A 10,677-nucleotide genomic window follows, 5' to 3' on the forward strand; every position below is an offset into this window, starting at 1 on the left:
TGCTGCCTCCCCCCTCCATGGCCGGGGTCACCACCTAGCGCACGACACCATGCGAGTGCCGTTGCCCTGGACAGGTGGGTAGGCCGACTCTTGGGCGCAGGCACTGGCACAGGGTCCCTCATAGTGCAATCAAGTGTCTCTGACGGTGGTGGTGCACACCCGCCGTCAGACACACCGCTGTACTATGAGGGGCCCAGTGCCAGTACCGACGCCCACGAGTGGGCCCCCCTTGCTTGGGCAGGGCCCCAGCATTTGCAATCTTTACCTCTCCCTGCTCCTCCGCTGTGTAGTCTGGGCCGTCAAATCCATACTGGGCCTGACACCATCTGAGCCTGCCTCCTGATGTATAGACATATATTTTGAATGTGTACGCTATCCATACATGTTATCTGGGGATACAGTACCCTTTCTCACCTTTGTGCAATCACGTGCAATCCATACTGGGCCTAACACCGTCTGACCCTGCCTCCTGATGTATAGACATATATTTTGAATGTGTACGCTATCCATACATGTTATCTGGGGATACGGAACCCTTTCTCACCTTTGTGCAATCACGTGCAATCCATACTGGGCCTAACACCGTCTGAGCCTGCCTCCTGATGTATAGACATATATTTTGAATGTGTACACTATGCTATCCATACATGTTATCCGGGGATACGGTACCCTTTCTCACCTTTGTGCAATCACGTGCAATCCATACTGGGCCTGACACCGTCTGAGCCTGCCTCCTGATGTATAGACATATATTTTGAATGTGTACGCTATCCATACATGTTATCTGGGGATACGGAACCCTTTCTCACCTTTGTGCAATCACGTGCAATCCATACTGGGCCTGTCACCGTCTGAGCCTGCCTCCTGATGTATAGACATATATTTTGAATGTGTACGCTATCCATACATGTTATCTGGGGATACGGAACCCTTTCTCACCTTTGTGCAATCACGTGCAATCCATACTGGGCCTGACACCGTCTGAGCCTGCCTCCTGATGTATAGACATATATTTTGAATGTGTACGCTATCCATACATGTTATCTGGGGATACGGAACCCTTTCTCACCTTTGTGCAATCACGTGCAATCCATACTGGGCCTGACACCGTCTGAGCCTGCCTCCTGATGTATAGACATATATTTTGAATGTGTACACTATGCTATCCATACATGTTATCCGGGGATACGGTACCCTTTCTCACCTTTGTGCAATCACGTGCAATCCATACTGGGCCTAACACCGTCTGAGCCTGCCTCCTGATGTATAGACATATATTTTGAATGTGTACGCTATCCATACATGTTATCTGGGGATACGGAACCCTTTCTCACCTTTGTGCAATCACGTGCAATCCATACTGGGCCTAACACCGTCTTAGCCTGCCTCCTGATGTATAGACATATATTTTGAATGTGTACACTATGCTATCCATACACGTTATCCGAGGATACGGTACCCTTTCTCACCTTTGTGCAATCACGTGTAATCCATACTGGGCCTGAGAACGGCTGGCGAGCTGTTAAGCAAGCTACAGCACCTGTGGTTTGCACACGTAAGTTTTTCATTTTTTCAGGAATGACGGTTAGGCCTAATTCCGGAACTGCGGTTGACCTGCACTTACTGGGAAATCATCATTCGCGGGTAATAATTGTAATCACAGATCCCCATCACTAACGTTGTTCAGCGGGTTATCTGCACCTGTAAGCGACAAACGCTGGCCTTTTCAGTGTAGCGCACATGCAGCCACGGACATGTAAGGGCATGACACACCAGTTATTGGCCAATCTCATGTGCTAGAGCCTCACGTGTCCCTCTAGTAAGCCGGACTCGGACCGCGGGGCATGACGGAGTCTCGTTCGTTAACGGAATTAAGCTTGCAATGTGTGCATCTGTTCTGTAGCTTGCATGGTTGAGGTTTCCCAGGTGGAGTCGAATTAAACCGTAGGCTCCACTCCTGGTGGTGCCCTTCTGGACATTCCTTTAAGGTTCAGCTTTGCAACCATACTGCCCACGTAAAACAAACACTTTGCCTTCATGAACGCTGTTTGGAGGGTCATGACTCATGGGAATAACGCCGCCCAATCAGTTAACCTGCTAGAGAGATCCTTCGTTGCTCCCAAGCATGACATCACACTCCCTAGGAGGAAGGTAATGCCACTGTGGCAACCGTACTCCTGGGGGCGACACAAGTGCACTGATGCCCAGCCACTGCTCGATGAATCTGCTGGTACATTGACCCAGACCACTACATTCCCCTCGCACGCTACACGGCCTGAATCTGACCCTGATGAAACTCAGGTTACCCTTCCCATATACAGTTCCATCTTACACGGTGACAAAGAGGAAGCTGCAGATGAAAGTGCAGGTTTGGCCCACCCGCCATCAGACACACCACCGTACTATCAGGGGCCCTGTGCCAGTGCCGTCGCCAACGAGTGGGCCCCCCCTGCTTGCTCAGGATCACAGCACTTGCAAGGTTGAAATACTGTGCAGTGAGATGGAAGATGGGAACGACGAGGAGTCCAGACTAGTACAGGGATTCCCTAGCGAGGAGACTTATTTCATTGTTTTCAATGTTGGGACAGCAATTTTTGGGGAGCACTATACTCTGGAGAATGATAGATGGGGCCCACCATACACTGGAACATTCCAAAGGTGAACATCAGACACTGGAGCAGCATTTACAGGGCCCATTATACACTAGAGCATTAGAAATGGGGCCCATTATGTTTGGAGCATTATTTGGGCCCATAAGACAGTGGAGCTTCATCCATGGGGACCAACATATACTGTAGCATTATGTGGAGCTCATCATATACTGTTTCAAACATTATATGGGACCAATGATTCTGTATGGAGAAATAGATGGGCCTTGTCATGAGCTGTAAAAAGTGAAGTATTTTTCATTGTACTATACCGCTATTTCTCTGCCGTATCGGAGCATGATGAGTTGTGGTATGTGTTAAAGGGGCGCTCTTTCGCCCAGGGCACATGAAAACCTGGAGCCAGCCCTCCCCCCCACAACTGTAGCCAAATAACCCCCACTTTTCAGTGCGTTACATGTATTATGAAGTTAATTAAGGTTGACAAGCTTAAGTAAGAAGAATTGATGCTTTTGGCATTCAAATGGGCACTGTTGGTGTGTTTCCTGTCCTCCTCTCACTGCCGACTTTTATTCCCCATTGACTTACATTGGGTTTCGTGACGACCCCGACTTTTCCCTATAATCGGACGATCTTGCTCGACCCGACTTTTGGAATAGTCGGGTTTCACGAAACGAAACGCGACCCTAAAAAACCAAAAGTCGCTCAACTCTACTTGTGAGGCTTCATCTCTACTCTACGCTAATTTAGCTATCATATGTAATGCTATTTGTACAAACTCTGTCTTCCCACACTGCTTCATCCTTGGAAGTACTGGAACCTGAACCTCATCCCTACGTGCATCTGCCTTCGGAAAACCCCATCTCCAATACTGAAAACATCAGGCCATCTTTCAGAAGTTTCTACTTTCTTCTCTCTGTGAACTCAACAATTGTTAGCTGGCATACTGACTCAGAGAAGGGGTCCACCAACAGACCGCCAAAGGCTCTTACTATAAGTCGCCGACCTCTCCAGAACACATCTTTTCTTTTGAGTACGCCATCATATACGTTTACTTTGCAATCACAGGTAAGCTACAGATCCTACCATCAGAAGTGCCATGACCATGTTACCAATCCCAGATCATTTCATTTCAGCCACTGCATTAGCTAGTTACAATTGCAGGCGAGATCGCTGATTTTGTGATGCCACAGCGATCTCGCCAGCGAGATCGCTGTGTGTGATGGGGATCAGCGACTGGCCCCCCTGCCGGGTATCGCTGATCATGCTCGATAGTCCTGGGCCATTTTTTGATCGCTGGTCTCCCGCTGGCCAGCGCGCATCGCTGCGTGTGGCAGCAGGAGACCAATGATCAGTGACGCTGGTTTCCAATGTAAACATCAGGTATCTAAGAGCCGCGTGGCTTAGATACCCGATGTTTAAATTGGAAACCAGCTTGCTCGCTGGTTCTGATCGCTGGAGGGGCTCTCTTTATGACAGCTCACCAGCGATCAGCCAAATTACATGACCCAGCGCTCCCATCCATGTCGGATCGTTGGTGAGATCGCTGGGACGTCGTTATGTGTAACGGAGCCTTTACCTGCGAAGGTAACCTTATCCTCTTGGGCCTCTTGGTTGCACTAATGATATGTCCACTCCTGGTATTGACCTGGGTCACCCCGCGGCTCGCCCAGGGCAGTGGGGTACTCGGTACCGGGCCGGTGCATGGGGGATGGTGTGTAACAGCAGCGGTGACCCGGTCCGTGGCCCTGGGTGCCCAATATCAATGGCGGTGATGTTAAAGGTGGTTAGAGTTTATTAGAATAGTTTGTGACGCCACCCGTGGTATTTGGCAAGTATGGTGTTAGGCCAACGCTGCATACAGATCCACTGGGACTGATGGTGTGGTGCAGCAGAGATGGTATAGCTCCCCACAGGTGGAGCTGTAGTCCCAGGGCAGTGTAGGTGTAATGGATGAGAAGAGGTGCAGGATGGTGTAGATGTTGTTACCCAGGTATAGCGGTGCGGGAATAACCGGAGGACACCAGAGTATGCGGTTCCAAAGCTTTACTCACTGTTTGCAGTTCACACAACTGCCTGCCTCCGTACTATGTTCTCCAGGTCAGGACTCCAGCCAACCTCCAGGCAGGATAGGATTCTCCCTTCCACACTCCGTCAATATGTACCTTCGCTGAACGACTCCTCAAATGCGCCTTTAGGTGCGAAGCACTCCAGTACTTAGTTACCCTGGAATGCCTCTCTCTAGGTGTTCCCAGTCTCTACTTGTATGACAGACAGCTGTAGCCTACTTTGGGGACTCCTCGCCTGAGTCCCGGCTCTCTATCCGTTTCGCTGTTGTGTCCAAAGTCTATGGTGGGAGCAAGGCGTTAGCGGCTCACTACTCCTCCCGTGTCTGTTGCCGGATATAAAGATCCAATCAACCTTGGGGACGGGGCCCCGGCCTTTGCGCTTTCTGGACTGGAAGGGTTCTCTCTCTTTCTCAACCTTCTTCCCACCGTCCTCCTCTTCTCCTTCGTTCCGATCTGTTCTATCTCTCTCTTATGGAGTCTGTAGTCTTCAGTCTACGTCTCTTTCTCCTTCTCTTCCTTCCCTGAGGAGCTCGTTCCACTAAGACCAGTCCTCAGCCTCTCCTGACTGACTGCCTTCCTCCTCCTTGAGCTCCCCTTAAGGCTGACCTGCTATCAGCCTGCTCTCTTCTCTCAGACCCTCGTCTGACTGACCTCCTCTGGGTCTCCCCCCAGACTGACCTGAAATCCTACACTTTCCCTCTCCTTTTGTATCATCACACTCCACCCGCCTCCCAGCACATCTCGTGTTATGAAGCAGGGTTCCATGAGGGGTGCTCTGCTAACCCCCAGCCTGAAGCTGTTAGGTGGCCCCACTGAACTATCCTGTGTGTGGAATGCAGGTGTGGAGCATGGTCAGGAGTTTCCACCTTACCTGGATGGTGGGGCACTACACCTCAGGAAAAGGTGCAGTACCTCTGTGGCGACTGAAGCCTCAGGGGCGCCACATACCCCCCGTTAAACACAGCACATCCACGGGCTGCAAGACAACAAAAGTACAATACAGGAACACACAAAGTTTTAAATGCTGTTTAACAATACTTATCTAATCTTCCTAGTATAGGAGGCACATTTCTTAAACGTTACAAACAGGCTAACTTCCTATCTTAATATCAAAAAGTTACTTAAGTGCAATTCTCAATTCAAAGTGCTATACTCCACACATTCTCTTTATTACATTTTCTATCAATTATTCTCTTTTTCTTTCTCTCTACTACTACTGCTACTGGACGCAAGACACTGACCATCTACTCTTGGCCTGTCACCTGTTACTTGCAATTCTTCAATCTTTATTCAATTCTCACATTCTATCTCAAAATTTCCTAAGTCTCTGTATCAAAATATTCTATAAAAGACATTTACTTTTCATAAGGCATAACATTATCAAATACGTTATCAATAAAACATTCAAAATTCTTGTAAGGTGCTAAACACTGCTCCCAGCCGGGATTTCTTGAAGTGTCCCTTGAGGTAGACATCATTCTTTATCTTTGCAAAGAGTCTTTGTGTAACCATTATCTTCACAAAGAGGCTACATATGCAAATCCAAGAAACGGGCACCTAAAGAGGTGCAAACGATTTACAAGTACAGTTCTGGATCATACAGCGTTCATGATCTCCACAGTTCCATTATAGAAAATGCTGCAAAAACAGGGCAACAAGGGTGCTACCGGAAAAACATGATAGCAAAATAGAAAGGCACAACTGGTGCAAACAAGACCCTCCTGGGTAATGAGAAATTTTGTAGATTGTTGTAATCAGCGACTACCAGACTCAAGGTAGTCATTGGCAATCCGCAGGTACTCCTCCAAGCTATAAAGGTGCTGGACCATGCGCGCCTGCTCCAGCCGTACCCTTCTTAGTAACGCCCTTCTCCACTTCCCCATCTCCGTCTGACTAGGGCCCCCAGCGGACTCTTCCAACTGCCCCATTTCCAGCTGCAGCAAGTCCGCCTCAGACGACGTGAGCTCAAAGGGTAACCCATTAGGAGGGTCGGGATAGATACCTGGTGCCTCCTGGCGGTGCAATCTTGGCTCTGGTGCAGGCGTAGTGGCAGCGGGTGCAGGCCGGCACGACACCGGGGAGGGTGGTAGATCTACCGGCGGCTCTGGATCCGCGGGGGTCGCTGTAGGAACCTACGCAGCCGCGCCGGGTCCAAGTGGGAGTTCCTCTTCCTCCGCTTCAGCTTCCTGGGCTGTGTGGAACTCCTCCGGTGGTGCCGGCAGGGAGGGAGCAAGGCACGCTGTCGGTGATCTAGCAGCAGCAGTATGTCCCTTTAGGTCTGCCCAGAGAAGGTCTGGTGCAGCAGCGGCAGGTACCGGTGGAGAAGGTACCGCTGGTGTAGGCCCCGACGGGGCGCGCTGCCAGCTCAGTGTTTCCAAGGCCTCCCGCCTCAGCTGCAGACGGGTTGCCAATTCGGCTACTTCGGCTTCTAGTAGTTGTCAGTCCATGTCGGAGTTCGGGTTGGAGCCGTCAGCCATGGCGCCGGGGGTTTGCACTTCCCCGCGCTCCTCAGGCCTCCTTCCCTTACTCTCCAAAATGGCATTCTGGCGTTCTTCTCCTTGCTCCACCCTTCTGCTCGCCACTGGCTTTCTCTGCCTCTCCTTCCATGGGCGGCGTCTTCTTCCCGCGTCTCCATACCAAGCCAGTATACAAACCCCTCGGGGGGGTGGGCCATGCATCTGTCACATAGTAATTCAGACAGGGACGGCACAAGACTCTTCACGGTCTTTTCTTAGGACCTCCCATCTCTTCACGCCCTTCTTCTCCGCGCCAGCGGCCATTTCTAATGTCCATTTTACAGTCTATTAAATTTAGTCTTCTGCACATTTTCAAAAATTGTAAATCCAAGGCACACAGAACCCGATGGCATCGGGCTTCGTCATCCTGTTCGTGACGCCAAAAATTGGGTCGCCCCGCGGCTCGCCCAGGGCAGTGGGGTACTCAGTACCGGGCCGGTGCACGGGGGATGGTGTGTCACAGCAGCGGTGACCCGGTCCGTGGCCCTGGGCACCCAATATCAATGGCGGTGATGTTAAAGGTGTTTAGAGTTTATTAGAATAGTTTGTGACGCCACCCGTGGTATTTGGCAAGTATGGTGTTAGGCCAACGCTGCATACAGAGCCACTGGGACTGATGGTGTGGTGCAGCAGAGATGGTATAGCTCCCCACAGGTGGAGCTGTAGTACCAGGGCAGTGTAGGTGCAATGGATGTGGAGAGGCGCAGGATGGTGTAGATGTTGTTACCCAGGTATAGCAGTGCAGGAATAACTGGAGGACACCAGAGTATGCGGTTCCAAAGCTTTACTCACTGTTTGCAGTTCACACAACTGCCTGCCTCCGTACTGTGTTCTCCAGGTCAGGGCTCCAGCCAACCTCCATGCAGGATAGGATTCTCCCTTCCACACTCTGTCAATATGTACCTTCACTGAACGACTCCTCAAATGCGCCTTTAGGTGCGACGCACTCCAGTACTTAGTTACCCTGGAATGCCTCTCTCTAGGTGTTCCTAGTCTCTACTTGTATGACAGACAGCTGTAGCCTACTTCGGAGACTCCTCTCCTGAGTCCCGGCTCTCTATCCGTTTCGCTGTTGTGTCCAAAGTCTATGGTGGGAGCAAGGCGTTAGCGGCTCACTACTCCTCCGGTGTCTGTTGCCGGATTTAAAGATCCAATCAACCTCGGGACCGGGCCCCGGCCTTTGCGCTTTCTGGACTGGAAGGGTTCTCTCTCTTTCTCAACCTTCTTCCCACCGTCCTTCTCTTCTCCTTCGTTCCGATCTGTTCTATCTCTCTCTTATGGAATCTGTAGTCTTCAGTCTACGTCTCTTTCTCCTTCTCTTCCTTCCCTGAGGAGCTCGTTCCACTAAGACCAGTCCTCAGCCTCTCCTGACTGACTGCTTTCCTCCGCCTTGAGCTCCTCTCAGGCTGACCTGCTGTCAGCCTGCTCTCTTCTCTCAGACCCTCGCCTGACTGACCTCCTCTGGGTCTCCCCCCAGACTGACCTGAAATCCTACACTTTCCCTCTACTTTTGTATCATCACACTCCACCCGCCTCCCAGCACATCTCGTGTTACGAAGCAGGGTTCCACGAGGGGTGCTCAGCTAACCCCCAGCCTGAAGCTGTAAGGTGGCCCCACTGAACTATCCTGTGTGTGGAATGCAGGTGTGGAGCGTGGTCAGGAGTTCCCACCTTACCTGGATGGTGGGGCCCTACACCTTAGGAGAAGGTGCAACACCTCTTTGCGACTGAAGCCTCAGGGGCGCCACAGACCCATAGAATAAAGTTAACATTTGATTTTTACCACATAATCAATGGTATATAAAACTCAATACAAAAAAGGGGTGATGTTTCTGTTTTAGGCATGTTTCACACTTCAGTTTTTTTGTGTCAGTTAAAATCCGCCAAAATGGATCCGTTGCTAACTGATGTGAACGGATGCCACCGGACTGTTTATTTGACGGATCCGTTGAATGAAGAATTTTAAAGGAACCGCAGCCCAGGAGGGGGGAGAGAGAGAGAGAGGGGGAGAGAGAATTTTTACCGCCCGCCAGAAAGGATTTCAGGGTTAAATTTCCGGCTGACTTCCTTCCTCCGGGCATGCGCAATGTAAAATGCGGATCCTGCAGCAAAAGTTGCAGGGTCCGTCCAGGCATGTCGGCGGATGCAAAAAATTTGGCGGATCCGCAAAAAAACGGATCCAACGGATGGCCATCCGTCAAGATCCGCCGGTAATGCAACTCAATTGGGAAAAAAACGGATCCGCAAAAAAAAAAAAATGGCGGATTTTTTTTTAAAAAATGGCGGATTTTGACTGATGGTCAAAAATGGAAGTGTGAAACAGGCCTTATCCATTTCACCTCACAATTATTTGTTGTTGTTTTTTTCAATTTTTCAGTATAATATATCTTAAATAAAATGGTTTAATATATAAATAAATAATAAATATGCCCTCTTATGGCTATGACGACACAAATATATAAACAAGGTTATGGCTTTTGGACAGTAGTGATAAAAAAAGAAAAAAAAGAAACAAAAAAAGATGGACGCAGCTCGGAGGGATTAAATGTAATCAGACTAGCGCCTAACTTCTGCTTTCCACATTCCATAAATATAAAGGGCAGGTGATTCCTAACAGTCCACTGTCACTGATCTGCAATTTCTTGCATAATGTAGTTTTTTTTAAACAGAAAACCTATTCTCCGCTAACCTAGACACAAGCTCTATAATCATTCCATGAGGCTGAACACAGAAATCGTCCAAATATGATCACTAATAATTAACATTGAATCAAATTAAGTAAAATATAAAGCACAATTCTATTAGCATTTCATTAACCTACGGCATCTTAGGGGTTAATAAACAAAACATTTAGGGAAGTGTGAAAGTATTTACCTCATTCTGTTTATTGTCTCTGTGAACTGAAGAGGAAGCTTTCCTTTTGCAATGAAGGGATTCTGCTCTCTGAAAGCCTGATGGTTCGTGGATAGGAGATCAATGTGACTGGTAGGAGGAGGAGAGAAGGGAGAAACGAAACTGCTCTGTGTCAGAAATAGAAACTGAGGTTATTCCGCAAAGACTGGAAACCAAACCTAAACTGACAGTGGTGAGGGTGCTCATTCTTGGGGTATGTTCCCACGTAGTTTTTAGTCTCTGTGGATTTTGTAGAGAAAACCACAGGAAATCCGCAGGACAAAGTGCTGCGGTTTTTCTGCGGATTATCTGCGTTTTTTCTGCGGTTTTGCCTTGCGGTTTTACACCTCATAATGGATGAGGTGTAAAACCGCAGCGTTTCTGCACCAAACAATTGACATGCTGCGGATTGTAAACCGCAGCAAAACCGCGCGGAAAAAAACGCAGCATGTGCACAGCTTTTTTTTATTTCCATAGGAAATAAAGGTACTGTACAACGCAGCAAAATCTGCAGCGTTTCTGCAGAGCCAAAAACGCTGCGGAAACGCAGCAGAAACCGCAAAGTGTGCACATACCCTTGCAGTGATTTCATGT

The 10,677-nt window shown here is 49.1% G+C and overlaps 1 protein-coding gene across 2 annotated transcripts in view; it reads right to left on the minus strand.

Moving 5' to 3' along the window:
* LOC141051293 (interferon-induced protein with tetratricopeptide repeats 5-like) overlaps positions 1–10,172 on the minus strand; it is a 34,003-nt gene extending 23,831 nt beyond the window's left edge. The window contains exons 1-2 of one of the 2 annotated variants that reach the window (XM_073548186.1): positions 10,066–10,164; positions 5,547–5,651 (exon numbers count right to left, since the gene is read on the minus strand). Coding sequence is in view for 1 of the 2 variants with exons in the window: in XM_073548185.1 (XP_073404286.1) it covers positions 10,066–10,070 (5 nt within the window). In the remaining variant the exon portion in view is untranslated. Of the gene's footprint in view, positions 1–5,546; positions 5,652–10,065 lie in introns of both variants that reach the window. The other variant, XM_073548185.1, reaches the window with a different exon arrangement.
* Between the last annotated feature and the right edge of the window lie 505 nt (positions 10,173–10,677).

Source organism: Dendrobates tinctorius, unplaced genomic scaffold (assembly GCF_039654945.1).
Source record: "Dendrobates tinctorius isolate UK_male_01 unplaced genomic scaffold, ASM3965494v1 ptg000156l, whole genome shotgun sequence".
Taxonomy (NCBI): domain Eukaryota; kingdom Metazoa; phylum Chordata; class Amphibia; order Anura; family Dendrobatidae; genus Dendrobates; species Dendrobates tinctorius.